Source organism: Molothrus ater, chromosome 13 (assembly GCF_012460135.2).
Source record: "Molothrus ater isolate BHLD 08-10-18 breed brown headed cowbird chromosome 13, BPBGC_Mater_1.1, whole genome shotgun sequence".
NCBI lineage: Eukaryota > Metazoa > Chordata > Aves > Passeriformes > Icteridae > Molothrus > Molothrus ater.
Genome location: NC_050490.2, coordinates 1,969,051 through 1,996,965, shown reverse-complemented (window position 1 = coordinate 1,996,965; position 27,915 = coordinate 1,969,051). Strand labels below are relative to the sequence as shown.

Below are 27,915 nucleotides of genomic sequence, written 5' to 3'. Positions count from 1 at the left end.
ATAAAATTCCCCCATGTCTTCAGTGTGTTAAAATCCCTCCACTGACTCTGTGAATGGAGCCAGCCCTGAGCTGGTCTCTCTGAGCCATCACCTTGGTATGTAGCAGGTGTGTTGCTCACCTTTTGTATGCAAGTGAGTATCAAGGAATGTGTGTCCCACAGCAGGACTGTGCACACTCTCCAAGTCTCAAATCCTTGTGTTTGGGATTGAGCTTTGTGGGCAACACTTGGGGATGTATCTGTAGCTGGGACAGCTGGTGGTGGCCACCTTTCTGGTGGTCATTTCGGGCTGGGTTTGGCAGGTTATTTTGGTTGTGGTGCTGTGTGCTGTCCATGACCAGTCAGGGATTAGTGTAAATATTCACATTCCTGGTTGTCTGAATCCAGGGATGCATCAGGCTGAAAATCTGTCCCTTGCTTGTCCCAGTGAACAGGTGGGCTGGTGATGGTAGGGCCCCAACCACCTCCCTCTCAACATCCCAGGGTTCTGATCAGCCTAAATCAAGTGTGAAACCACAGGGGTGGCACAGGTTGGTTCTAAAGGGGGCTGAAAGGGGTTTGGGAACACCCAGTGTGGGTAGATCCAAAGAGGCAGCAAGCTCCAGCAGAGGCACGGTGGGAAGAGCCTGAGCAAGGGGCTTGCAGAATAAGACCCAAATCTGGAATTATTGGGTTTTTTTTTTCATTAGAAGTTCTTGAAGTGGTTTAGGTCTGAGCTGCTACAGCCTCCATATAACCCATGTCTTGGCTAAGGTCCCTCTGTTCTTGCCCACTGAGCTCTCTCTGTGCCCATGCAGCCGTCCTGACTCTGCTCTCTGTGTCTCTCTGTGTTTCACAGTATCCGGACCTGAGCCAGGAGTCTGGCTCTCCATTTGTCTTTATCTGCACGAATCCCCAGGAGATGGTTCTGAAGTTTCCCATCAAAGGAAAACACAAAATCTGTAAGTAGTAAAGTTTCCCCAGGTGCCCCCCCAGCCCTCAGAGCCGGCTCCCCTTGCCACCCCAGCTTGCCGTTGCCAGATGAGTTCCCAACCTTCGCCGTCTGCTCTTTGATCTGGAGGTGTTTGTTTAATGGCTCAAATACATCTGTAATATTTTTTTGTCTTCAGTTCCCCCTTCCCCAGATGTTGCTTCCTTCCAAATACATGCTTCTTCCTGCCTCTGCAAACACTTGGGGAGTCAAAGAGCAGTCGTGTCGGTGGCCGATCTGCTGCTGGCACCAGCCTGGGTTAGAAGAGGAGTCGGTGCAGCAATGCCCAGACAGATCCAGGCACCCTCCGTGTCCTGCAGTTCCAAACCACACTCTTGCCCCTGAGGGCAGCGAGGGCTTGAACAGCAAGAGCTGCAGGGCCAGATGGATGTTCCCCATCTGCAGGCCGGTGGGATGGGGTGGGGTGGGATGGGATGTCCTGGCAGAGCGCGCGGGGAAGTGCCGCAGCATCTGTCCGCGCTGCGCTTGCCAGCGTCGTTAGTCCCTTTTACGAGCCACCAGCCCCTCTGCAGGCTGCCAGTTATCCCTGCCCGCTGCTATAAAAAGGATGGAGGAGGGAATGCGGCAGCTGGGGAGCCCGCAGTCAGCTCCGTCCTTATTAGCAGCCTCCCCAGCACACAGCCCGGGGAAGGCACCGCACGCGCTTGCAGGGGATGTGAAAAATTAATTTGACGGGCTAAAAGCAGCAGAAGCAGGAAGAGTCTTGGCTGTTTATTCAGCAGAGCTGACAACTGGGTGATCTCCCTCCTTTCCACATGGATCACTGGGCTGGTACCTGGGGTTTGGGAGTGTTGGGATTTCTCAGGACTGATTAATAAGGGTTTTTTTGAAACACAGCAGAAGGTTATTTTTGTTGGCTTTGAGGGTCTTTTTCCCTCTCTGCTCAGGGAATCACCTTTCTCCCACAGCTGGGTGTTGGGATGTCCTGCAAAACCATTTGGTTTCTTCCTTGCCTTTTTGAGCAGCAGCTGGGAGGTATATTCAGCCAATGCTGACCAGTGCTTGGAGACCTGCAGGTGTTTGAATCTTACTTATGGTCCTCCCCCTGGATGGGTTATTCTGAGTGCCAGTGAGCAGGCAGGAGTTATTTAGGATGCAAATCTTGGCTGTGGGTTAGCCTTGTGGCCCTTGTGTGCTGGTGCAGCCACTGCATCCTTTTTTCCTCTTGTTTTAACCTCTCCTTTGCCCTCACCAGGCTCTCGTGCTCCTTCACTCCCACCTCTGCCTCTGTCTGGCCGTGGGTGGGAGAGGGTGAAGCAGCTCTGCGGCTCCTGCACGTCTGCCTTGCCGGGTGCAGGTGCTGCCAGTCCCCTCCCCATCTGTCACATCATCTCCTTTGTGTTGTGACACTTTCCTGCTTGGAGAAGGATCAGTCTAACAGCCTGGAAGGAAGCCGGCTGTGCTGGCGGCTGCCTGTGCTCCCACTCCCACTGCTGGCCCTGCCTTCCCTGCCCTCCATCCCAATAGGAGCTGTCACAGGAGCAGCACAGGGGGGCTGTGGAGCTGTGTGTTCACCTCCCAGAAGGGACATGGTCCGTCTGGGTGATATTTATGACAGCCTGAGGAAGGAGCAGGGAAGCCTTTGACCTCTCATCGGCGCAAGGAGCTGTTTTAATAGAAGCTGGCATTGCATCCCAGGCAGTCAGAAGCTTAATTCTCCCAGCTGGAAGCTGAGCAGAGGGAAGGTGCCAGCTCACATCCCCACTTGGGCTTGCTGGCTGCCCTGGTCTCCTTGAAACCTGGCTCAAACCATGACAAAATGCCAGTTTGTCCTGTTGGGAAGCCAAGCCAGAGCAGTTTTCCTTGCCAGATAACAGCATGGACCTCGCCACAGTGACATCCGGATGCTTCTCTGTTGCAAATTGTTTCTAGCAGCCTGGGGATGGGAAAAAAACCCTAGCATGGCTCAATTTTTGCTGCCAGGGTCGTTGTTTTTGTGGAAGGGGTGGGCACAGCGTTGCATCTGGGAGCACAGCTCTCCCCAGATATGTCCCCTTGTAGTTTTAGTGCAAGAGGACAAAGCTCATTGGCCTTTCTCATGGGAGATTTCCTTGAATCCAGGCAAAGCTACCCTGAAGCATCAATTAGAAGCCTCCCTCCAACAGCCAGTGCCTGGAAGAGTGAAGAGAGCAGAGGACATGGTGTGAGACAAGAGGCCTTGAATCATTGAGCAGAAAGAGCAAGGGACCCTGGGGCTTTGCCTTATTTTTAGCCTTTTCTTAAAGGTTACCTGTGTGGTGTGGTGTTGCAAGCTGGAAGAGCAGAGGAGCTGCCCAGTGTTTTTGGGGTCCAGGAGAAGCAGGCAGGCACATGAAAAGTACACAGCCCTGGTGACTGTAGGTGGTGTTGGGGGACCAGAGCATGGAGAGAATGTGAACTTGCTGCCTTTCTCCTGCCAAAACCACCCCTGATGTGGGGACAGGGTGGTCTGACACACTGCTGGGCTGGCTCAGCCTGCTGGGGTGCCAGTGACTGGAAACAGCAATTGCAAGGAGGGGCCTTCTTCCCCATCCTAAGGTGATGGGGGCAGAGTTTTCTCTGGGGTGGCCAAGGGGATGGAGGATCTTCCAGAACATCTTCCAAGCCATGTTTCAGTTTGTGGGTCTGTGGCATGGTGATCTATAAACTGTCTTTGTTGAACTGGAATTGAGAAGTTTTCTTGGTTTGAAGAGAAGGTAATGGTCACTGGCTGGTTAGGAGCCATTTTCTCTGGAGAAGCACTTGCTTCTTATGGCACATGGACATTTACCAGCAGATTTTGGAGCAGTGGTTGAAGCAGAACTTTGGAGCCTGGTGTATCTTGCCCTATCTCTATTCCCAGCTGCAGAGACAGGATGAGGCTGGCATTTAGAGGATGGGAAGATCCAAGGGAGCAGCAGGAAGGGAAGTCCTGGGGAGATGTGGCATTAGAGGAGGTGACCAGTGTTGGCTGCTGGCAGAGCCTCTCTGGGAAGCTGGCTCTGGGAGCTGGGAGAGCAGGAGCATCCTTGCATTTTTACTGGCAAGAAGAAGAGGACAAGGACACTCCTCTGAGGAAGCACATCACTATGCCTGGCTGCTGGCTTCTTCAGCAGGAGTTACCCAAAATCCCATGTTCTGGTGTCCTGCTCCTCTCCCCGGTGGGAAAGCAGAGCTGGCAGTGAAGTCCCCGAGGGCTGTGAAGGACAAGGAGAAGGCAGTGTTTTCTCCAGATCCCACTGGAGCTGCTGGCTGAGGTTTTCCCTGGTGGCAAAGGCAGCAGATGGCCTTGAAGACCACCAACCTGGCACGTAGCAACGTGGAGCAGGTGTCCCCATCACACTGGGTACCCATTGCACCATCATCCCAAGCTGAGGGTTTGTTGTCCCAATCCTGCCTTTTGCCGCACCGTGGAAAAACACATCCCTGTCACATTGCTGGATGGTTCCCCATCTCCTCCAAGCGTCCTGGGGGCAGGCACAGGGATTGGTTTCCCCCCTGGTAGTGGCAGGCGAGTGCTGGATGTGAATTCACTCCTCTCCTGGCTGAATTTCCCCCCCTTGGCCACGTCGGACACGCTTGCCCCTGGCTCCCCGGTGTCGCGCCTGCAGAGGGAGGCCAGGGCGGCTGGAAACGCCTGGCTCCTCAAGCAGGATAATTGGATGTGACAGGAACACACTAACTAGGAGACCTCGCTGCCTCCAGCTCATTTGCATTGCAAATAGCATTTAAAAATAAAGAGTGATGAGGGTTTGTTGTGTTTTTCTTTTTTCTTTAATCCCCTCTTTACAGGGAAGCTGGATGCAAAGATCCATCAGGGAGCAAAGAAGGGGTTAATGAAGCAGAAAGCCGTGGGGTGAGCGCCGGGGGAGCAGCACTGGTTCCCATGAAGCACCCAACTGCCTCTGAAGGGAGCCAGGATGGTCTTCAGCTCTGGAAAGCAAGCAGGTGCAAGATGGATCCCTGATCCCAGACTGTGTTTAGGTATTGCTTTCTCTCTTGTATTCCAAAAGTATTAAAAGAGACTTGTTTTCACCAAGACCTGGTCCAACAGCCCTCTGCTTCCAGGGAGGTTCCACACTGCAGACAAGGGTGGGTGGGAGGATGCAGTTCAGCAATCACTGGCACCCACAGGAGCAGCATGGGGAATGGGCCATGGGGAGCTCTCCAGCAGCAGGCAGCCCAGCTCCATCCTGGCTTTGGCAGGATCTCCCTCTCCAAAAAGTGCCTTGAGGTGTTTTTTGCTCTTTGGGGTCAAACACATGGAGGAGAAGGATGAGAAGCTGAGGAGATGAGGAGGATGGCTCCCAATAGTCAGAGAGCCTGAGCCCTTCCAAGTGGGGATGGGAGGTTTGGGGTTAGAGGTGGGTTCTGTGCCTGCTCACAGGTGCTCTTCCAGCCCTTGGGAATCACTGCTGAGTGCCCAACCTTACATCCTTCTGCTGATTTGTACCAAAGCAGCAGCCTGGCCCCCAGCAGTTGTGTGTAGAACACCTTTGGAATAAGCTGAATTTTGCCTTTTTCTCTACTCCCTTGCCCTGAGCCTCTCCCCACATTACCATGTCCATGCTCATCATGCTCTGGTGTGTACTGGGCTGTGATCCCTTCGTGCTGGGGTGCTCCAGGCTCTGGCTTGCCATGGTCTAAGAGCTCCTCCTCATTACCCTGAGCCCACCCTGCTCTGGCAGGGACAGAGTGATCCCCCCAGCACTCCCACCATCCCTTTTCCTCCTCTTTCCCAGGAATGTGGTGGGAGCTGCCAGCTCAACTGCTTGGCACAGTCCCTGGGTGTAGGTTGTCCTAGCCCTCTGCCCCATGGGAGAGGAGGAGGAGGGTGCAAAGCCTTCATGCTGCAGCACTGGAAGTTGTCCCATGCCATTTGCCCTGGGCTTTGTCTTCTGGCTCCATTTGCTGCCCGTGGGATCTCTGAGGTGCTGGAAATGATGGGGCTGGATCCAACGCCCACCCACGTTATCCCTCAGTGGGAAAACCCTCGCGGGTGTTGCAGCTCTGAGCTGCCCACCATTGGCACAGAGGTTATGGTGTGGGAGCTGTTGTTCAGTGTGGCCAAGGGTGATGGGATTCTCCTGCTTCCTTCCTCTGGCTGCATCCCCCCATCTGCTCTGGCCCTTGTGTCCCACCACTGTGGTCCAGTCAGCTGTGCTGGGATTCCTGGAGACTTCCCTGCACTCTTCTTACATGGAGATCTTACTGTCCTGGTGCATGTCCCTTGAGAGTGACGGAGAATATCTATGGTGCCAACAGGAGCAGAGCTGGAGAGGGATGGGGGGCTTGGGGACTCATCCCAGGCTCCTGGTGGCTTGGGAAGAAGGAGGCAGGAGAGGCCTTGTGGGCTGTGTGGGAGAGGTGGGACACGGGGCTGCAAGTCAGAGGAGGTGCCAGGCTGGCTCCAGGTGCTGCAGCTCCTGCTCCTGTCCCAGGAGTGCAGCACCATCAGACAAGACCATGACAGAGTGGGATCTTGTGCCAGCTCTGTGATCCCATAAAATCCCACCTTCATCACACCAAGTGCCTGTTAGAATCCCCATCCCAAGATACTGCTTCCCCAGATGGGTCATGCATCCCATGCCTGAGCCAGGCTTTAATATGAAGCCATGATTTGGCTCCATATTAAACCAGATCCATCTCCTGCCCCCACCTCTGTCAGTGGCTGCTGCCTTGTCACGTCCCTGTCCTTTATCACTCACAGCTCACATTTACCTGGTGCCTGCAGGTTTCACCCCTAAGGGTTCCACATCCACCATCGTCTGTAGGATCCTGTGGGATCTCTGGCACCTGCAGGCAGGCTGGATCACAGGCCCTGCTCGTGGTCGTGCCAAAACATCATTGGAGCGATGCTGAGATCATTCCCAATGGAACTGCCTTGCCTGGCAGGGGTTTTATTTTCCTTCTGTATTAGTGGCATCACAGTTTTGCCAGGAAAGATGCACTGACCCGTCCCTGGTTCATCCTGCGTTCCTGCCTGATGCTGGTTTTTCCACCCTTGCAAGCACCATTCCTGGTCTGAGATTTGCTCAACATCAACACCAAATGCCCATAAAACCTTTTACCCAATCCTTGAAAATACTTCAGTAAAAACTGACCTGGTTTTATTAATACAGGTTCTCTTGGAGCCTGCTAGCATTGGCTCTGTGCTCTGTGAGAATGGTTTCTCCACATCAGGATAAGGAAGGATTTCTCCTCTTACTCTCTTTTGGGCTGTAAGAATTCTCATGCCTCTTTTCCTGTTGATTTAAACATCCTTTGTGTCCCTCCCACATTCCCCCAAAAGCTGGTGAGGTGCCCAGCCTTCTGGCCTTCTTGGCATCACCTCCTTTGCTAGGGATTTGGGTCTTGTGTTGTCCTTGTTTGGGGCACAAAGCGTCAGAAGAAATTGGCATCTCCTTTGGTGCTCTCCTGAAACCACACTGGATGGTGGCACACTCAAGGAATGGTGGCACCTCTTTGGGCTGGAATACTTACAGCAGACCCTGGCTGGTGGATGGAGTTGGTGCTGCCCTCTCCCTCTGCAGGTCCTGCAGATTTGTGCATATTCCTGCTCCATGCTCAGCCCTGACAGATGCCAGCTGGGATCCTGCATCCCATCTCCCATTGGCACTTCTTGTCACACTGGTTCACCTTCCTGTTTTGGGGAAGACAGGACTGGGACTGATCTCCACTGAGCTGAACTGAAATTTCCTCACCAAACAGTGGGGCTGATGCTGAGGCTTTGGGAAAAGGAGCAGAGGTTTTGGATTGTCTGGGGGCTAGGGTTGAGATGAGCTGGAATTTCCTCCCTGGTCAGCAGGGCGGGTGCTGAGCCTTTAGGTGGGAAGTGGAGAGTTTAGGGGACATGTCACCTCCAGGGCATGAGAACGGCTGGGGACCCAGGTGCTCTCTCCATCCAGAAGAGTGTTTGGAAAGGAAAAGTGGCAGCGTGGGGCACGATGTGGTGGATTTTGAGGTAGGTGTGGATGCTCGGGGTGATGATGACTCCCACCCCCTACCTTTCTGTGCTGGCTCTGGGAGCTAAAAGCGTGGCCTTGGGGGAACCATACCGGGCTGAGGTCTCACAAGACACCACCCAGAGCGTGAAACACCCCCGAAAGATTCCCCCCGCCATTTCTGAGGAGGCATTACGACGGCTCCGGCTCCCAAGGCAGGGACCGCTCCGCTCCGGGCTTTGTCTGTCTCCGGCTCCCGATGCTTCAGGCGCGGTATCCGTTCCGTGTTTTCCCCCCGCCCGGGGACGCCGCTCCACGTTCCGCCCTCCGCGTTTTGCGCCGCGTCCGCCCCGCCCCGCCCGGCGGACCCGGCGCGGCCTGCGCGGCGCGGCCTCAGCGCGTGGCGGCCCCGGCCGGCCCGGCCCGGCCCCGGCCCCGGCCCGCAGCGCCGGCCCCGGCGCGACCCACATGGAGCGCACCTAGGGCGGATACCCCAGCGACCGGGTGAGTGCGCGCCCGGCCGGGCCCGCGCCACGCCGCCCCTCCGCGGGCGGGGGGGGGGTGCGTGGGGGGGCGGCGGTTGGGGCTCCCCTCGGGCCTCGGGCACCCCCCCCCGCCCCTTCTGCACGGGCTGGGCCCGGGCCGCCGCCGTGAGCCGTGACGGGGATATGTGCCCTCCCCGCTTCTTCCTTGTGACCCCCGGGAAGGCGGCTGTGCCCTCCCCCACCCCCCCGCGGGCCCCCCCGTGACCCTTACGGACGGGGATCCGGGTACCCCTCCCCCGGGACCACTGGGAACGGGAGTTTCAGTGCCCCCCCTCCTCTGTGACCCCTGGGAATGGGGCCGTGCGCCCCCCCCCGACCCTGGGGCAGTCTGTGTGCGACCAGTGGGGGCGAGGATATGTGCCTCCCCCTCCCTCATCTCTGGCCGTGGGGATGGAGCTCCGCAGCCTCCCCCAGGAGCACAGGGACGAGGGTCTGTGTGCCCCTGGCCCCCCCTCCCCGGAGCACGGGGGCGGTTGCGGGTCCCTCCCGCGGCCGTTGGGAAGGAGCCCCCGCGGGTGTTGCGGCCGTTGGGGTCGGGTCCCCCCGGCGGTGCGGGGCCCGCCTTTGCCGCCGCGAGGGTCGCGCTCGGGGCCCCCACGGCTGGCAGGGGGTGTCCCTTCCCTGCGTGGGGTCACCGCCATGCCAGGTTTTGTGGGGAGGAGCGGGGCTGCGGGGGGTGATGCGGACGAGGAGGGGGTTCTCGGGAGGATGGCGGTGTTCCTGGGCGGAGGCGGGGGTCGCCCCTCTTGACCCCCGTTCAGAGAGGGTTTGGGGGGCACAGGAACAGAGGGACAGCGCGAGCGGAGGTTCCCTGGACCTCAGCTCTTTTGTAGTGCCGGTAAGGGGTTGGTTCTCCGCACAAATCCCGGAAGATTGAATGTTCCCCAACGCGTTTAGCGAGTCCCTGTGAGTTTGGGGCGGGTCAGACCCCGAGAGCGGAGCCCCTCCGGGCATCACCCCCGGGGCCGGGCCCTGTGCCGCAGTACGAGCCGCCCTCCTTCGAGTCCTTCGAGCCCCCGTTGGCCAGCGGGGCCCATCTGGAGGTGACCCCGCCGGTGACAACGTGGCCGGGTGTCCCGCGAGGGTTGGAGCGGCCGGCGGGGCAAGCGCTCCTGCCGTGCGCTCTCTCGCCCCTTGTGTACACGGGGAAGGTCACAGGTTCAGGTCTGGTCTGCGAGACTTGGCTCCCCTCCATCTCCCAGCAGCCTTCCTTTTGCCTTTCCTTTCCTTTTTCCCCGCTTTCTGGGAAGGCCCTTTCCCTTGGAGGAGGCTTTATACACTCATTTTCCAAAGTGTGCACTGAAGAGCCCCATGGGCTCTTTCCCCCTCCTCCGGAATGTCCGAGGATGCCGGTGTTGGGGCTGGCTTTTGGGCTCCATCGTGTACAGGCAGTTCCTTGTCTGGACATCCTCAGGAAAACCTATTTCCACGCTTTGTGCGATGACTCCAGCATCAGATTATGCCGCACATTTCTAGCTCTTTGTTGGCAGTACGCGACCGCACATGCACGGCACTCAGAAAATCCAGGCAGCTGATTTTATTGATTAGCTCTTGACCAAAAATAATTTATATTTTATCATTTTGAAGCTGTTTAAGTCGCAAAACACAAATCCTTGCCTTTTTACACCCTTGTTCATCCAGTGAGGTTTTCCCCTCTCCTGTGAGGAGGAGGAGATGTGCGCAGCACCGGGAGCGTGGTGTCTCTGTGGTGGAAAAGGACAAGGATTTAATGTTTCACCTGGACTGGCCTGGCATGGAGGGCAAGGGCTGCCTCTGGTCAGAGCCACTGGAGGAAATTAATTATCAAGCAAGTTGGAATGACCTGTAATTGAGTATGGCCAGAGCACGCGGAGGGGGTTTTATTCCTTTCTCCAAGCCAGGCACTCCGACTTGGTCTGTGTGTTTGGTGAGTCACCATTAGGCTCAGTAGCCTCAGGGGCCAGTGTGTGTGTGCATGGATGTGTCTCTTAACATACTTGTTATCTCTCTGCGTGCTGAAAGTGGTGTGATTTTTTGAAGGGCATCCATCTGTCTGTCTGGAGCCCTGTGCTGGGTGGTAGCTCCAAATAATCCCTCCCTTGCCTCAGTTGCAAAGTGCCCTCACACTTCCTTGCACCTGGCTTGTCTTATGTCGGTGGTGATGACATCACTTCTTCTGCCTCAAAAGCTTTTTCCCTGTAAATTGAGCTGAAAAGGTGCATTTCTGGGAAGAAAGGGCTCACAAAGGTGGTTGAGGTGCTCTCACATGGTGTTGGATCTACCCAACAGCTTGTGTGTATCTCTTTATTTTGAATTAACAAGACCAAAGTTCGCTCTGTCTGGTTTATTCTCTTGGAGAACAGGGCTGCCTTGAATCAAAAATTGCCTCCAGGTTATATTTACAGTGTATCCTTAATTGTGATTGCATAAATTAAAGAAAACCAGGAGCTGCCTGGTCTTTCTAGCGTTTCCTTGTGGGCATCATTCCCCAGACAAAGTCAATGTCTGTGTTGTGTCAGGCCAGGACAGGTGGGACACCCACATCTGGGATCCCACTTCTGGGCTCAGCTGATGGTGGTTGAGGACCAAAGTCACGTATTGTGTCTGATTTAATTGGCATTTCCAGGGTGTAGGGATCTTTCTCTGCATGTTGTGTTGGGGAGAGTCTTGAGCTGGACCTTGGCTGGGCTGGGAGTGGGGCTGCACCTTGGCCCTGTCCCACCACGCCCCGCGCACACGGCTCTGACCGGGATTAGGGCCTGTGGGCGCTGATGCAATCCCAGTCCCAGATGTAATGCAGTAAGCCTCTTTGTCCCCTTTATCCAGAGCATTATGTAAATAAGATGGTATTTATGGTGCCAGGTATGTTGTTCCGGGGCTGTGTGACATCCTGCGTGCGCAGCGATGCCCTTTGAGCGTTGGCTTGGTTGCCGGTGCTCCTGGCCAGAGACAGGGACCTGCTGGGGGCAGGTCTGGGGAGTGTGTCACATGCTGGCTCCCTGCAGAGAGGAGGAGGTGAGGCTCCAGGTGACCTTGCCAGGAGCTGTGACAGTATCAGCGTGCTCAGTTGCTTGTAGTGATGAAGGCAGCGAGTGGATCAGTGCTGGAGTCAGTGGGGTGGTTGCCCACTGAGGTCACAGAGAAGTCCATGGTTATCACAGCAGGCTTCCTGCAGGATATGGACTGCTGGTTCCTCAGCCTTGGGGGTGGGAGGGTCGTGTGTCTGTTCCCAGACCTGTGTTCTTTTGCAACTGATGGTGGTTTGTGGAGATATTTTTTGGGAAGCACCAAAGTCTCTGAAGGGCCTGGAGATGGGCCAGGCTGTTTGCAGTTCTTCTGTGACTCCTCTTCTGATGCTTCATGGGCTCTCTGGGCATGGGGAGAGCTTGTAATTTTCTCTTGGGTCTTGCCTGCTTACTAGGGAAGATCCTAATTTGGGTGTTTGTGGCAGTGGGTGGAGGGATGAGGATGCATTGCATGAGGGTGCTTGACTCCATCAGGGTTTGGAGTTGGGGTGGGGGTGTGTTGAGGAGCCCATGTGGGTGTGAAGAATCTTTTCCAAGATCTGGGTAAGTAGATGAGCTGGCTTAGAGCATGTAACTGTCCTGGGAGCTCATTGTGGCTCCTGAACCAAAGCTTTGGCCACCCTGGCAGCAACCAGTCTGCTTTATGTCCCCATGCTGGGTTGATTTGGATGAGGAAGGGTGTTGCTTTATGTTGGGAAAGGGCAGGAAGAGAGATCCCACTGGGATATGGCTTATTTTGCCACACAGACACGCTTTCCTGCTACCGAGGGTCGGTGCCTTGAGGTATGACATTGTGTCAGAGGAAGGAGTGAGGTTGAGCTTGAACAATCTGAGTAAGAAAATAGGGAATGGCTGCCTGACCAGGAAACTTGCTCTGGGATTCCAGTTGCTCTTGTGATTGATTTTTTTCTTTAAAGGAAGCCAATTCCCATCTGCATTTGGGTGAAAAATCAGTTTTTGTGATGAGTCCAAGAGGTTGTTTTGTTTTCGCTGCAGCTGAGTGTCCTTCACATGCACAAAACCCACTGACGTAGCTGCTGAGCGTCAGCTCAGATGTGGTGTGAGGGGTATGAAAGGATGCAAGTGCAGTTTTTTTGTGGATGAATAAGGATAGTTTCAGGACAACCTTGATATTTTGTATTGAAACATTAAATGCCCAACTTCTAAAATTGCCATGTTCATGGTGTAAGAAAAGGAAGGATGATGTTGTTGCTTTATGTTTTTCTTTCCCCAAGCACAGAAAGGTTTTGTGGTTGGATTTTTCCTCTAAGCTGTTCTTGGGCCACTTGTTCTTCCAGTGCTGGAATGATGAGACCTCTACAGTGCACCATCATGTGTGATGGGGCTACGCTGATTTAATGATAAAAAATTTGATTTTAATGAATTTGCTGAGCCCATTTGTGCTTTGGATTGGCAGAGCATTGTTGGTTCAACTGGGGTCCAAAGATTTTGACTTGGAGTTTTCTTGGTGCTTCTCCAAGTGGATGAAGGGCAGATCAGGAGGAGTTTGCTGTGTGGCTTTAAAGGAGTGAAAAGGAGGTGTGTGTGATGACTTCACTGACAGTAAACACTATGAATCCAGTAGGGGAGGAAGAATCTTGCTCATCTCTGGGTGTATTACTTCTCCTTTCCCAAAGGTTTAGTAGCCTTGTTGAAATTTCTTCTTGTCCTGAGGATTTCTTGTTTATCTTTGAGGGGGTGTCACGTCTCATCTGCACCTTCCCTCTGCATCCATTGCCACAAGTAATTCCAAGTGCACTAGGACTCCCCAAATAAGCCCAGCCTGCTTTGATGCATGGTTTTCATTGGGTTTTATTGTATTCCTGTGTGCTGGCTAATTCACAAAATTCGGCAATTTGCAATGGGTCATTAGCACGAATTAGCAACTTTCTGATGGATATCAGAGCTCTGCAAATGTGCCGTATTAATCTGGGAGATACACCTATTTATTATCCCTCCCAGGGAAAAAAAAAAGGGATTTCTCTGGCATGGTACTTGCTCTGCTTGCATTTGTCCCTGTCTGCATCTGCCTTCCCTCCTCCTTTACTTCACAGTCTGGTTGTTTTTTTCCCAAAGTGTTCCCAGGCTGATGATGTGACAGGAAGAGGGATTACAGCCGCACGCACTGGCCTTGCTACAAAGGGAGCCTCAGCTTTGGGAGCCAAGGTGCCCTAATTGGTTATCGAATGAAGGGAATTAAAGGCATTAATAGGTGAAGTGGCAGCTCCTTCGGTTTTGGAGCAGTGGAGAGATGTTCATCGTCTTCTGAAGGCTGGGAAACAGCCAAGACTGGCTGCATGCTCTGCTCCTAAAAGGAAGGATAAAGAAAATAAAGCCCAGGAGCTCTCCCTTCCCTGGGAGCAAGCAAACCAGTGGCTGTCTGTCCTCTTTGACCAATGCTGTGCCCTTCTCCTGTTGAGGCAGGGCTGTGACTGTGAGACACTGCTCAGCTGGGATCACTCCAGTGCTCTTCCTTTGGATGAAGAAGATGGAGAGGAGATGTTGACTTTAGTGCAGAGTGGCAGTGCAGCCAATGGTTTGCTGTTTCTGCTGTGCCTCTGTGGAGGGTGATCCTTGTTGGATACCTGCAGCTCTGTGACCATGAGAAGCCAGTTTGGGACTGGGCCAGCAATGGGCCTGGGGGACAGCAGGGTGGCCAGGAGCAAGGTGAGGAGCCACACCGCCTCTGGAGCCCTGTAAGGAAAGGGAGCAAATGGCTGATTCAGTAGTGCCCACCCTGCTCCCACAACACCCTGAGCTCAGGATGCTGCCAGCACCTGGGTGTCCTCCTGCATCCCTGCTGACAGCGTTGAGTGAGCAGGGGAAAAGGGCAAGCTCCCTTTTCTGGCACTTATTCCAGTGGTTATTTATGCCATTGGTTGTCTTCGGTCTTTGCCAGGTCTTCTTTCCTCCCATCTCCATGACTGATGCTTCGAGGATCTTCCCTGGTCACATCCGTCTTGCTGCTTCCTCTCACTGCTGGCAATCTTCCAGCTTGCATGGAGTGCTGAAGTTTGGGAACCTCTTGGGTTATTTTTATGTGCCCTCTACCCCCTTCTAGGCTGTGCAAAAGGGCAGGCCACCAGTTCAGATACCTTTAAGCCTCTCATAAATCAGTTCACTTGTGTGTTGGGGTTAGCAAGGATGTAACTGCACTGGTTTTAAATCCACACGGCTCTTCCACTTTCCCAGTCGAAACCAGCTCTGTTCAAGGGGCAGTCATTCCCCAGGTTTATCACTATGGGAAGCATTGCAGTGCCAAGCAGATTGGCTCAGATGTCTCATTTTGAGTGTTTAATGTTATTTTTGGCACCAGCCAGCAGCGACACGGCTGGCTGGGCTCAACAAGAATGGCCTTTGTGGTGGTAGAGGAGCACCGGGGCCGTGTCTGGTGCTGCCGGAATGCGCTGGCTTGTCTGGGGTACACTCACCCCAAGGGCTTCTGTGTTAATCCTGCCTGGTTATTGCTCATGGTGTTGGTTTGCTTTTGCTGCTGTGTAACTGCCAGTGGTCTGTGTGTCAGCCTTCAACAGCCAAACCCTGTGGCGCCACTGCTCTACTCCTCTGGCACTGCCAGTGCCTGCCGGGCACCTGCTGGGTGCCAGTGATGCCATGCCACCCACAGGGTGGCACATGAGGATCATGGGGCAAGCAGAGTATGCAGATTTTGGGTGAAGATGGGGCTGTGTTTCTGATTCTTGTTAAACCAACATGTGCAGGTCTGGGCATGGCAGTTACACAGGGGTGTCTTCCAGCATGCAGACACAACAGTGAGGGCTGTCCAACCCAATCCTTGTTGGGCAGCCCTGATTCAGGGTAGATCTGAGAGCTGAGCTTGCAGGAAGGAAACTGCTCTGTCCTTTTACCTACCGAATACTTCTTCTCCCACACTCGTGGATTTTTCAGTTCCTCTTTCTCTGTACAACAGAAAGTTTAGACACTGGGCACCAGTTTGTGTTTGTGGATTTGGGATCTCATAGAAAAATCTTGGCCATTTTCAGCTGCCTGAGATTTTAGAGTCTGCAAGGTCAAGCTTGCTGGAAGATGTCTATCCTGGCATTTTTGGATGAACAGGCTGTGATCCAGAGTCTGAGCCTTGCTACTCCCTGCTCATCTCCATGGCAAAGGCCAGGGAGGGGGATGTGGCTCACTCAGGAAGGATCCTGCTGTCAGAGCTGTAACAAAGCACTGGCATGACTCTTGCCTGCTCATGCTGTGCTTGATGCTCCTCCAGTCCATGCCACTGTGTTATCCTAGCACCTGCAAACCTGGCTCCTGCCTGGCAGGAGGTCAGTCAGCTCTTTGCAGGGGGACTGTGTGTGCAGGAACATTGCTGGACTTAAGGCACCTACAGAGAGGAGCCACATGGAGAAGTCAAGGGGCAACAGATGAAAATTGCACTGGGACAGGTTTCATCTCAACATAAGAAAGAAATTTTTTATAGCCATTCCTTGGAACAACCCCCTCTAGGACACAGTAAGGATGTAAGTCCATGCTGGTGGAGGTTTTCAAGATGTTACTGGACAGGGGAGTAGGTAATCTCACCTGATCTCCCTTTTTCTCAAAAGGTTGGAGCAGGTGACCTTTCAAGGTCCCTTCCAATGTGCTCTGCTCTATGGTTCTATGACCTGTAGACACATGCCTTCAAGCTTGTGTGTAACAATGGCCCTTGCTCAGCTTCCCAGAGAGTGACTCCAGCAGTACAGTTTGGCAGAGAGTGAGCAGATGTTCTCAGAAGGTGCTGTTTGCCAGCCATCCTTCACAGGAACAGAATGGAGGGTTTGCTGTAGGTATCAATGTGCCTCCTGCTTGACCTGAGAACCATGTGCTGAGGACCATGGGATGGTTCTCTTGCTGTTAATTTTCTTGAAATATGAAACTCTTGGACTTCCTTGTGAGTTGGTGGAAGAAATGTGAGATGTGTTTTATTCAGAAGTACATACAGAAGTGATACCTTGAAAAAAATGCACAAATTGGGAGACATCAAAGTCAAATAGTTGTAAATCTGAACTTTGGAGTCTCTTGGCATGAATAGACAAAAAATTTGGACTTTGGTAATGACACTTGCAAAACTGATGGGAGGATTAAAGAGGTACTTGTTCCAGTTTTCCCCATTTCAATGATATAAAGGAAAACCTGAAACTCTTGCTCCTCTTTGTGTTCCCCCTTTCTGTGTGCCTCATGTATCAGGGCTGTGTAGAGCCTGTTGGGAGTTGAGGGAAGTGAGGGGTTCTCAAGAGGATGTCTTTGCTAGTCAGACATGTTCAAGAACCCTGGGTTTTTCCACCCTACATCGAGTTGATCCTCATTGTATTGAGGTTATAGAAGTGTCAATAAGAGGCAAAGGCTAAGTTTTAGCTATTCTGGTATTTACTTCAAACACACTGGCACCGTGTGTCTATATCTTATATTGACAGCTTTGCTGGACATTGTTGTGTGCGGCAGTTGTGTGGAGTTTTGCTAGAAAAGTCATATTTTAAGGTTATGTGAGTGAATGGGAGTAGGTGTGAGGTTGAATTTTGATCCCAGGAGCATCTTTTGCCCGATGATGAATGAGAAGTTGAGGCCCGAGTGTGTATTAGGGAGCAGGTGGCTGATAAGTCTCTGGAGTTTTGTTTCAGGTAGGGTGATTGCCTGGCTGCCCTGCACCAAAGTGGTCTCTGCTCATCTCTCCACTTTCCTCGTCTCCAGCTTCTTCCAGTGACCTTGTATGTTCTGCTTTTGTCATGCTTGTACTGAAGTATTTCAAGCTTTTCTCAAGAATGCCAACAAATGACTCATCTCTCGAGTGCTGCCCTGTCTCAGGTTCATCTCCAGTGTCAAGGCTCAGCCTTTGGAAACTTGGGAGTCCTGGCCTAAGTTTGTCGGTGCTTCTCTCAGCGCTCTGGCTGCAGTGCATGCTGGAAGATGTAGTCTTGGTGGGGTGCACCTCCATATTAAAAAAAAGAAGGGTGGCTCCATTTTATTCAAATTGGGTTCAGCCTTCTCCCTCCTGGCAGCTTGCTGACACTGTCCCGCTCAGCCCTGAGAGCCACTGAAGTTCTGCGGGCGCCTTGTGTGAGTGCAGAGGCGGGAGCACAACTCCTCCATTCAAAATCTTGCTTAATTCCACATTGAACAGCCTGTTTTGAAGCTCTGCGCCTTGGCGTGTTTTGCAACAGCTCGGACTCCCGCAGGGCGCAGGCGGTGGAGGGATCCTGCCCCCGTTGGGTGGCAGTTCTGGAGGGTGTCATGGCAAATCTCCTTTGTCTGCTACAGCCTGACTGATGTCTGGGGGAGAGTGAACCCTCCTCCCCTGCGTGATTTCTTGAGCTGAAAGCAGCAAGTGAGTGAGGAAGCTCCTTTGTGCAGATTTCTCCGTCTCCTCTTGTTCGTGCCAGCTGGCTCGCGTTCAACATTTCTCTTTTTTTCTCTCTCTCTTTTTTTCTCTCCTCTCTCCCCCAGCTCTAGAGAGAGGGGGCGGGGAGAAAGGGAACATCTTAAAAAGAAATCTGCAGAAAAGACATGGGAGTTACTTAACAAAAATCCAACCCAAACAAGCCCAGCTGGGGGATTACAGGCGCGGTGGTAGGAGCTGAGTGGGGAGTGAGCGCAGCAGCGTGGGGAAGGCAGTGTGTCTCCCCCCCACCGCCCCGAGTTTCTTTAGTCGTAAAAGGAAACAAAAAGGGATCTCATGCAGAGGCAGTGGATGGGGAGAGCAGCCGACTGGCTGCCAGCAGCTGGAGGAAGGGCCTCAGCACTGCAGCCCCTGGTGCTGCTGCCGCAGCTGGGGGCTTGTGGGGAGCCCTTTGGGGGGTTTGGCAGGCTGGGGGGGCAGCATCTCTTCTGTGCCACTGCCTTTGGCTCTTTAGAGAGGGAGCAGAGGGCTCTGCTCTCCCGGGTCACTGCTGGCCAGAGCAACCATCTCACCAAACCTTCTGCTCCCTGCCTTGTGCCCGCTGGAGGAAATGCTGCATCCTGCAGATTTTTCTCCCCCCTTCCCTGTCCTCTTTGCCTCTCCTTCTTGTGGGCATTCCTGAAAGTTAATCAGGGTGAAAATTGCAGTCAGTCATGTCTGGAAGCCACCAGAGGCTAATCCTGGAGCGCTGCAGGCTGGAGCACATGGCTATGAGACAGTCTCCCTATGTGTGGGCTGGCTGCTGCCAGGAGAAGAGCTTTCTCCTACATCTTGTCGCCCTTGGGCGGTCAATCCTTCCCAGCTTTGGTCTCCTGGCCTCCAGCAACCAGCAGAGAAAGCCGGAGTGGCCCGGGTTCGGCAGGTTCTGAGCATCCTGCGCTGGTTTTAGCACATAGAGCCAGGGGCTGGCGCAGATTCCTTGCTGCCTTTTAGAAGTGGAGCTGTTCTGGTGAAAGAGCTGTCTCTAGGTGTGTGTGCAGCCCTGAAAGTGAACTTTCAGGTTTGTGTCTGAATAGGGTTTGGCTCTGTCCCAGCCCGTAGATGTGGATTATAGAGGTCTCAGCACCTAATGGAGCTGAATTATTCATGTCTGGTGCTGTGTGTGTGCAGCATTCCCAAGCAGAAAGCTGTCTCCTTGTAGGATCTGCGCTCCAGGACTGCTCTTAAAACGCTTTGTTGGCAGGTCTCCAGGCCAACAAGTGAGCACATGCTTTTCATGTTGTGCGGGGATCAATCCTGCGATGGCAGGAGGTAAGGGGAAGGACACGTTTACAGCTGAATCAATCTCCTCGCTCTGTTTTCTGAGAGGCTGTGATTTGTGGCAGCGTTACTCCCCCGGCAGGAGAGTGGGAAGGATCTGGATACCACCCGGTGCTTCTCCAGCTTGGGCAAAGGAGGCACTGGGAAAGGCACCTCTTTCTCTGGGCCATGGGGTGTGGTAGCCAGGGGCTCCCATGCACCCAGAATAATGATGGTGTGTCAGGCTGGGGTCCCTGCGGGTCTGGCTTGGGAGAGGGACTCCAGATGCTCCTCTGGCTGCAGAGGCTGAGCCTGCAATAGTGGAGTAGAGAAATGGGGAGCTGGGATGGGAATTTTGGGGAGGGAAAAAGCTGTGGAAAATGCTTTAGAACCACATCCAATAGAGCATATTGAGGAGATCCCCCCCAGATCACGTTCCAGGGTCCCAGCCTCCAGCTCTGCTCTGGAAAGGGCTGATCCCTGCCCCAGTCCCTCTTCCTGTGGTGGCATGTCTTGAGTTCTCTGCCTCACTCTCGTCACAACGTGCCTTTACCCTGCTCTTGCCAATCCAGCATGTTCCTGTCCGTCCTGTTTGTGGTTCCCTTCTGTCTGCATTAGCAGAGCCTGGGCTCCCTCGGCACCTCCTCTGCAGGGTGAGGGTTTTTGCTCCTCTTGTTTTCTAACCCTTTGATTGTTCCTGGCTCTCCAATTGCCAGGGACCCAGCGGACTTCTGGGCTCCTTCTTCCTTTTGTTGTGGTAGGAATTGGCAAAAGCTGCTGCTGTTTGCAGAGTTTCAGACCCGAGTCCCGCTCATCTGCTGTCCTTATTCCACATGTATAAATAATACTTATGGAGATGTGTGTGCGTGTGTATGTGCACGTTTGGAACAGCAAGGTGAATTCCATGGTGGGAGTGGAGAGCTGGCCAAGCTGGCATTATGCAGGTGTTGCATGGAGCAGGTGATGCTACACATGTTGCAGTACAGCCCTGTCTGTCGTTTTCCTGTCACTGCAAGGTCAGATCCTTGTCTGCTTTTCCCTCTGATCTGAGCTCACCATGCCTCTTTGCCTGCTCCAACTTTGGGTCGACAACTCTTGGATTTGGAGACTGAACTTCATCCTCTGCTTTCAGCTCCTGTAGGTTTTTCCTGGGCATCAGTGGTCCACTGGTTCATTGGGATTGTTTGTGGATTCCATGCTTCAGCTTAGGGCTGGGAAGGGACTGATATCAGCCAAAAATCTGGTTCATCCAGCTCGTACTGGCTTTGCCCACCTGCACAAAGGAATTGCCTTGGATCCATGACACGAAGAGTGTCATGCAGGGGTGAGGTGGCTGCTGCCAATTGCTGGCCCCATTGATGATTTGGAGAGAGGCTCTGGAGAGGCAGGTTGATGGGATTGGACACACCAGCTTGGAGCTGGGGAGCAGGTGCTGGAGCAGGAGGAGGAGGAGGCGGCCATAGAAACACGCAGGTCAGCTTTGGGAAGCCGTTAGCGACTCTGGTGCACAAAGTGATCTCCTGATTCGGCACTTTCCCTGCCTGCCGCTGAAATGAGAGGTCAGTGCTTTTCATTTCCAGCTTGCACGCAAGCCCCCCAGCTCCTGGGGTTAAAAATCTCCGTAATGACCTGTCAGAGAGCGGATTATTAGCTGTACAGAGCTGAGGATGCTGTGGGGAGCAGATGGAAAATGGTCTGGCTGCGGCAGCCTGGCTGATGAAAGAATCCCTGGCATTTTTACAGTGTTTGCATCTCTGGAAACGCACCGTGAAGCTGCTTTCCAGGCTCCTGCCTGCTGGGGTTTGAAGAAATTTGTGTGTGTGTGGTGTGGAGTTTTTTTGGATTGTTTTTTGGTTTTTTTACTTCTCATTTCTCTTTAAGTCAACTGTTTTTGAAGCGTCACTTGTAAATAGTACCAGGAGCAGGCAGGCCTGGAGCTTGATGGGCAAGGGGAGGACAGTGCTGCTGGAGAGAAGCCTCATCCAAATGGGTGGTCAAGGATTTCTTAAGGATTCTGGAGAGCAGGTGGCCTTGCTGGGCGGTGCTGGGAAGAAGCTGTTACATGTGTTAATTATGTCTCGTCAGGGTAATTGCCATGACTCGGGTGCTGTGTCAGGTTGCGCGTGGGTGTCTTTTTTGTTTCTCTCCCTGGGGGCGAGGCTGGGAAGCAGGGAGGAGATATTTTGGGCTCACCAGGGTCAGCTGTGGCGTGGGCAGGTAGGGCTGAGCCCCCTCTTCCCAGTTAAGACTGGCTACTTATACAATTGCATCTCTGTTTCTTATTGGAAGCTTATGATGGCCAGAGGTAATGGGTGGTAAATGCTCCAAATCTGGGTACTGTGTTGCTCTGCCCAGAGGTGTGGGATGGGAACCCCTATGCTTCCCACTGCAGTTTGGCCTTTGGTGATTGCTCTGACACATCCCAAGTGTCACAGGCACTCTGAAAGCCTAGGATTTATTTCCCACCAAGGCACTTGACTTCCCTGGTGAGCAGCTCTCGTCCCTTGCAGCGAGGCTGGCGTGGAGAGGAGCCCTCCCTCTGGGTGGCATTGGCAGGAGAGGAATCAATCCTCCCTCCCAGGGGCAGCGCTCGATAATTCAGAGGGAAATGGTGAGCGGGGAAATGTGTGAGTAATGTCTTGTTGGAGCCGAGAGCCGTGACCTGCCAGGGCTGGTATTGATTGAGGAGCGGTGCCAGATGGCCGCTGCTGCGGGGGCGGCTGTGGAGCAGCCCCAGCCCAGGGGGTGGCAGAAGGATGCTGAGAGGGGGATTTGGGAGGTTGGGGGTTTCACTCTGCCCACATCTCTCCTCCCTGCAGGTGTGCCTGTCCATGGCTCTTCATGTGTAACCCTGTTCTCTTTGCTCTCCCTTCCAGCAGCGATGCCGTCACCTGGGCAGACCCGGACCACTGGAAGCCCCCCAAGGACGTAGGAGACCCCCAGGGCGTAGAGGCAGGGAAGAGCCTTGAATCGTGAGGGGCCGTTAACTCTAAGATGTCCTTGAGCAGCGGAGCTTCCGGAGGGAAAGGAATTGATGCGAACCCGGTTGAGACGTATGACAGTGGGGATGAGTGGGACATTGGTGTAGGGAATCTCATCATTGACCTGGACGCTGATTTGGAGAAGGATCAGCAGAAATTGGAAATGTCGGGCTCCAAGGAGGTGGGGCTCCCGGCACCCAACGCAGTGGCAACACTACCGGATAACATCAAGTTTGTGAGCCCAGTGCCAGGCCCGCAAGGCAAGGAGGGCAAATCAAAGTCGAAAAGGAGCAAGACTGGTAAGGACAGTGGGAAGCCGACCCCAGGGTCCTCCCTGTTCACTCCCAGTGAGGGAGCTGGTGGCAAGAAGGAGGTTCAAGGACGCTCTGGGGATGGTGCGAACTCGGGTGGTTTGGTGCCCACTGTCACCCCGAAGAGCTCGGAGAAGTCAGCCAAGGCGTCTCGCAGTGTGGCTGGCTCCAAGAAGGAGAAGGAGGGCGGCTCGTCCAAAAGCAAGAAGGAAAGGAGTGAGGGTGCGGGGACTGCAGCAGAGAAGGAGCCCAGCGTGCTGCAGCCCCTGGCCCTGGCAGTGAGGGTGGGACAGTATGACGGGGGCCAGGGGACAGAGCCTGCTGCTGCTGAGCAGCTTGGGAGTATAGCTATTGACACGGGAGCTGCGCTCAATCCCTTGGGAGTAAAGTCGGAACTGGAGGATGGAGAAAGTGAGTGCCGACAGCTGAAAAAGGTGAAGTCAGAGAAGGTAAGAAAGGTGTTGGGGCATGGGTGCCATTGCTGCTGCTCACATGGCGTTGCTGTGACATGGCATTGTGGGTGACAAAGGGGTGGGACTGTGTGTCTTGTCCTGCTGCGGCCAGCACTGACATGTGGCTGGTGCCTCCTGGTTTTGGTATGAGTGTGGTTTGGCCATGTGATGTGCTGGTGTCTGGACATGGCAGTGGAATGGCACTGGTCCAGCTTGGCTTCTGGGAACCATGTGTGAGCAAATCACCTGCAGACTGAGTTCTCTGCACCGTCCTGCTGAGATTTGGTTTTCCTCAGTGCTTTGGCTCTGTGGAATAGGTCCAGGCCTCTCTAGCCTCTGTCACTCTGAAGTGAAGGTGATGCCCTCGTGCTTTGTCTGCTACATGTCCCAAGGGGACACAAAGAGTGTGTGCTGTGCTCTGTGTCATGCTGGCTTCACCGTGTGTGTCAAGGTTTCCTGCAGCACCCAAAGGAATGTATTTCTCTCTAGTTGCATCATGTGCAGAGAAGGATCCCATAACACATTAGTGGATGTGGGATCTGCATGGGCATGTGGGTGAGCACAAGGAGCAGGGCTGACAGGAGTCACCGCCTCGTTCCCAGGTCTGTCAATGGTACATGGGCTCTGTCCCACTTCTGGTGGTGATCCAGGGCTGGGGGTGGCTGTGGGTGATGTTTGACATGTCACTCCTCTACTAACACGTGGCAGTGATGCTGAGCTGGCCAAGCTGCTCTTCCAGGTCACCAGAGGCACTAAAAGCCCTGTCAATGGCAGATGGCCAGTGGGGTGAGTGGCTGCCTGTCCATCTGGGTGGTGCTGGGCTCTGGGTGGCTACTCTGTGTCTGGATGTGGCCACTTTTCAGGACTCTTCTCTGGTTTCTGAGGAATCACAGTGGCTGATGTGATTTCTGGTTCAGATGGGGAGGGCTTTAAGTGTGTGGAGGTCTGTGCTTTCCTCTGTGCCAGCTGCACACAGGGTGTTGCTGGTGTGTGCCTGTGAAGCCGTGTGTATGTTACACACAGGGTGAGCATCACAAGTGTGTGTGCTTGAGTTGGCTTTGCCCTGTTGCCATCAACATGTGCCAGGGTGCCAGGACAGTGGCTGGGGAATATGAAAAGCATTGTCATCATGTTTGCAGCCAGAGGTTCCCTGGGAGGATTTCTGCTTTGGCATGGGGATCACAATGTGGGCACTGGGATGGGTGGGGAGGGCACAGTGGCATCCTGGGGCAGGTGATTGAAGCCTGTAAAATTCAGGAGGGGTGTGGAGACATCTTGTTCCTTTGTCTGTTCTGGCAAAGAAACCAAAGTGGATGAAACCAGGAAGAACAGCAGATGCTCTTTTGCGTGATGGACTGGAATGCTGCTGCTAAAAGCTGTGGATGCTGAAAGTCCACCTGTGATTTGGGGCACCTGAGTGGGTTTGTGGAGGACAAACTCATCGGGGGGGGTGTACAGGGCAATGTGTTTTGGCTTGGGAAAAGCATGAGGAGGACAGAAGCTTGGGAATTGGTTTGGGAAATACCTCAACATGCTTGGCTGTTATGTTCCCTCAAGCCATCTGTGCTGGCTGCTGTGACAGCCAACACTGGAGCTGGCTGGACCTTGGGTCATACCCTGCACGGCTTTGCTGTGTTCTTGCAATTAAAGATTTATTCTTTCACTGATACTGCTGCAGAAACTCTTTGCAGTTGGAGATACCAGTGTGATGTGTGGTGTTGGTGGACGAGAAGCTCCACACACCCTGCTCATGTGTGCTGGCACCTGGAAACCCCTCTGTGTCGTGGGCTCGTTCCTCCTGTGTGGGCAGCAGGGGAAGTGGGGGGATTTTGCCTCTGCCCTGCTCAGCTGAGACTGCACCTGCAGAGCTGCCTCCAGCCATGGGATCCCAACATGAGAAGAATGTGGAACTGCTGGAGTGAGTCCACAGGAGGCCATGGAGATGCTCTGAGGGCTGGAGCCCTTCTGCTCTGGAGCCAGGCTGGGAGAGCTGAGGGTGCTCACCTGGAGAAGAGAAGGCTCCAGTGAGACCTCAGGGCTCCTTCCAGTGCCTAAATGGTCTCCAGGAGAGCAGGAGAGGGAACTTTGATCAAGGAGTGCCAGGACATGGGGCAGTGGCTTCCCACTTGCAGAAGACAGGGCTACATGGGATATTGGGAAGTAACACTTTCCTGTGAGGGTGGTGAGGCCCTGGCACGGGTTTCTCTTGAGAAGCTGTGGCTGCCTCATCCCTGGAACTATTCCAGACTGGCTTGGACAGGGCTTGAAGCAGCCTGGTCTAGTGGGAGGTGTCCCTACCCATGGCAGGAGGTGGAAAAGATGGGCATTAAGGTCACTTCTAACCCAAATGATTCTATCTTCTCCATGCTGACACCTGGTGAGGATGGTTCTGCCATTTTAGTTGTCCAGATTGAAGCATAACCCCCTTGCTGAAAGCTCAGGCTGGAGGGCTGATCCCTGTTTTGAGAAGGGATTTGATGTCTGGATCTGCAGGAACATGTGTCACTTAGGAGGAATCATTGTCTGTGTTTCATCAGCCTCCTGGGGGCAGCTGGATGGCTTCCTTTGGGTCGGGAAAGCTGTGGGCGAGGAGAAGAAAGGTGTCTGAATGGTAAGGGGTGGGAAAGCAGTTTTGTGTCTTGAGGAAGAGACTGAGGCTGGGTGGATGCCTGGGGCAGGGTGGAGAACCAATGGGATGCAGTGGGGGATGTGGCCTTGGGCTCATCCTGTCTCCTGAAAGCTGCAACCACGTCCCAAAAACTGCATGTGGAGTCCAAAGGACAAGCCAAGAGCAGAGGTATTTGCTGGCTGTGGGAGGGAGGGCAGCTCCTCCAGGCAGTGCGTCGAGAGGATTAAGGTGGCAGGTTCATTCTGGCCTGGGGACAAACCCTGCTTGGCAAGCAAGAAACTTGCTCAGACTGAAACAGGAACAGCCACAGCGTGACTCAGGCCAACCTTTGGTCTCCGTCAGCTTGTCCTTTGCTTAACCCTGCGCTGCTCCCACTTCTGTTTCGGGCAGGGAAGCTGGTCTCCATCTGCAGATGAAGAAGAGGAGACTGTCTGTCCCTCCACTGCTGCAGCCTGGGGTGGGTGACCTCCCTGGAGGTCAGACAAAAGAGATATGTGCTGAGCCAGTAGCTGCCAGCCAGGAGGCTCTGTTGTATCTCCATGGCTGGAATAATGAGCGCTTTGGCAGGGAGCGTTTTTCCTTGATGAGGTGCTTCAATGCCGCAGCCAGCCCTTGCCCCAACCAGCTCGCCCCATTTGCCTCTACTTTTGCTTTTGTGTTCTTCCAATATCTTGCTGTAGGGTTTGGCAGCCATCGAGTCCTTGTTGGGTGTAGGAAGGAGCTTTGGGTTTTGCCAGACTTTTCCACCTCAGTTGGTGCTCCATGGCTCTGTCCGTAGGGGGGTTCACCCTTGCTCCCATGTCTGACACAGTAGTGATGGAGCCTGTGGACATGGCCCTTGGGCCCCATTGGATGTCTTTTGACAGCATGACCCCATGGCTCTGGTTGCTGCTTTCTGGGGTGAAGCCTCAGGAGCTGAATATCCCAAATATCCTTTTTCTTGGTGTGGATCTTTGCTGTGTCCTGGCTTGTTACGTGCTCTCCTCAAACCTGATGCCATCAGTGTGTTGGGGCACAGGCAATTAACTTCTTCAGAGATGGGGCTGATCTTGATGAAACCCGTTGGTGATAACCCTGCTGAGACTTTCCAGGATCTCTGGGATGGGATGGGCTGAGCCCCTTGAGAAGGTTTGCTTTTGGCTGTGGTCAGTGCCTGGGCAGGTCCTCGGAGCTCCAAAAAATATTTGGAGGGGCAGCAGTGGGAGCTTAAAATACAGCAGGGAGAGAAAAGAGCTTGTGCTGGTGGACTCATGAGCATGGTGACCAGTGGCTGGGTCAGTCCCTGGGTCACTGGGGATGGCTGGAGCTGAGTTGGGGTTTGGTTTGCTTTGCTTTGCTCTGCTTTGCTTTGCTTTGCTTTGCAGGGACACTGGTGCTGGGAGGGAATGGCAGCTCGGTGAGCAGCCGAGCTCAGCAAAATGGCCGTGCACAGAGGAGCAGCGCTGGTTTTGCCCCACCAGCTGCCGTGGCATGGCTGAGCTGGCCTTGGGGCTGGTGGCTGAGCTGGCCCCTTGCTCAGCAGCCCTGCACCCACCACACTGCCCACCCCGGGCCCCTGCACCCGCTCCCGGCACTCTGGGGCGTGCTGGCCCAGCCGGGGGATGTTGAGCATTAAACAAAAGAGCCTCCCAGCTCTTGGCTGCCGCTCCGGCTTTGTTTTGATTGAGAGGTTGTTCAGCAGGAGGAGGGAGGGGTTTTTTTTTTTTTCCTTCTCTTCTGACGAGCATCCAGATGTGATGCTGCTGCAGACAAGGGAAAGGCAAACAGAAGCCGCTGGAGACTCGGCTCTTCTGAAAAGCCTCTCTGGGTCACGTGTGCTGCGGTTTTGGGCAACCAGGAGGGTGGATTCATCCGTGTCCCTCTGAGGGAGAGGGGGTGGAAGGCACCGGTGCATTTTTTTTCTCCTGAATTTCTCCCTAGACACAGCAGTAGTGATGTCCTGTGCGTGCTCAGAGCAGACATCCCTGCTGTGGGTGACCTGATAGAGAGGGGCTCTTGTAAGATGGGGGACACTGCAGTGTGTTCACACCAAAACTGGTGTGAAAATGCCCTTGCAGTTCTGTGAGAGGACAGTGTGGCAACAGAGGGAGTGTTTGGGGTCAGGTGACAATGGAGACAGTGGGGTGGTGACACCACCAGTGGCAGCTGCCAAAAAAGAAATACACCCAAAAATGCATCTGTGCACTGTCCCTGCTGCTGCTGGCTTATCCAGCAGTTTGCAGGGTGGCTTTGGTGTCACCTTTGTGGACCTTCTTGCCCTAATCCAGGATTGCAGACCTGCGTGGTGCCTCCAGTGCTGGTCCTACAGCCTCAGTGGGACCCCCAAGTCCCAGGTGTCCTGCACCATTAATCCTTTACCTGGAGTGAAAGCATGGTTGCCTTTTTTTAGCCATTTTTCCACTGCTGGGGGAAGGGATGAGACTTGGTTGTGCATGCAGCGGCAAGGATTGGGGTGAGGGATTCC

General features: G+C 54.0%; 2 protein-coding genes across 3 annotated transcripts in view; both read left to right on the top strand.

Moving 5' to 3' along the window:
- TRIP4 (thyroid hormone receptor interactor 4) overlaps positions 1 to 4,987 on the top strand; it is a 30,171-nt gene extending 25,184 nt beyond the window's left edge. Inside the window, exons 12-13 of the mRNA XM_036389854.2 lie at positions 838 to 940; positions 4,741 to 4,987. Of these exons, the coding sequence (XP_036245747.1) occupies positions 838 to 940; positions 4,741 to 4,808 (171 nt within the window). The 3' untranslated portion in view covers positions 4,809 to 4,987. The remainder of the gene's footprint in view (positions 1 to 837; positions 941 to 4,740) is intronic.
- Positions 4,988 to 8,301: 3,314 nt separating this feature from the next.
- The window catches only part of ZNF609 (zinc finger protein 609), a 62,322-nt gene continuing 42,708 nt past the window's right edge, over positions 8,302 to 27,915 (top strand). Inside the window, exons 1-2 of one of the 2 annotated variants that reach the window (XM_036389563.1) lie at positions 8,302 to 8,396; positions 21,955 to 22,819. In XM_036389563.1, the coding sequence (XP_036245456.1) occupies positions 22,073 to 22,819 (747 nt within the window). In that variant the 5' untranslated portion in view covers positions 8,302 to 8,396; positions 21,955 to 22,072. The remainder of the gene's footprint in view (positions 8,397 to 21,954; positions 22,820 to 27,915) is intronic. The other variant, XM_036389564.1, reaches the window with a different exon arrangement.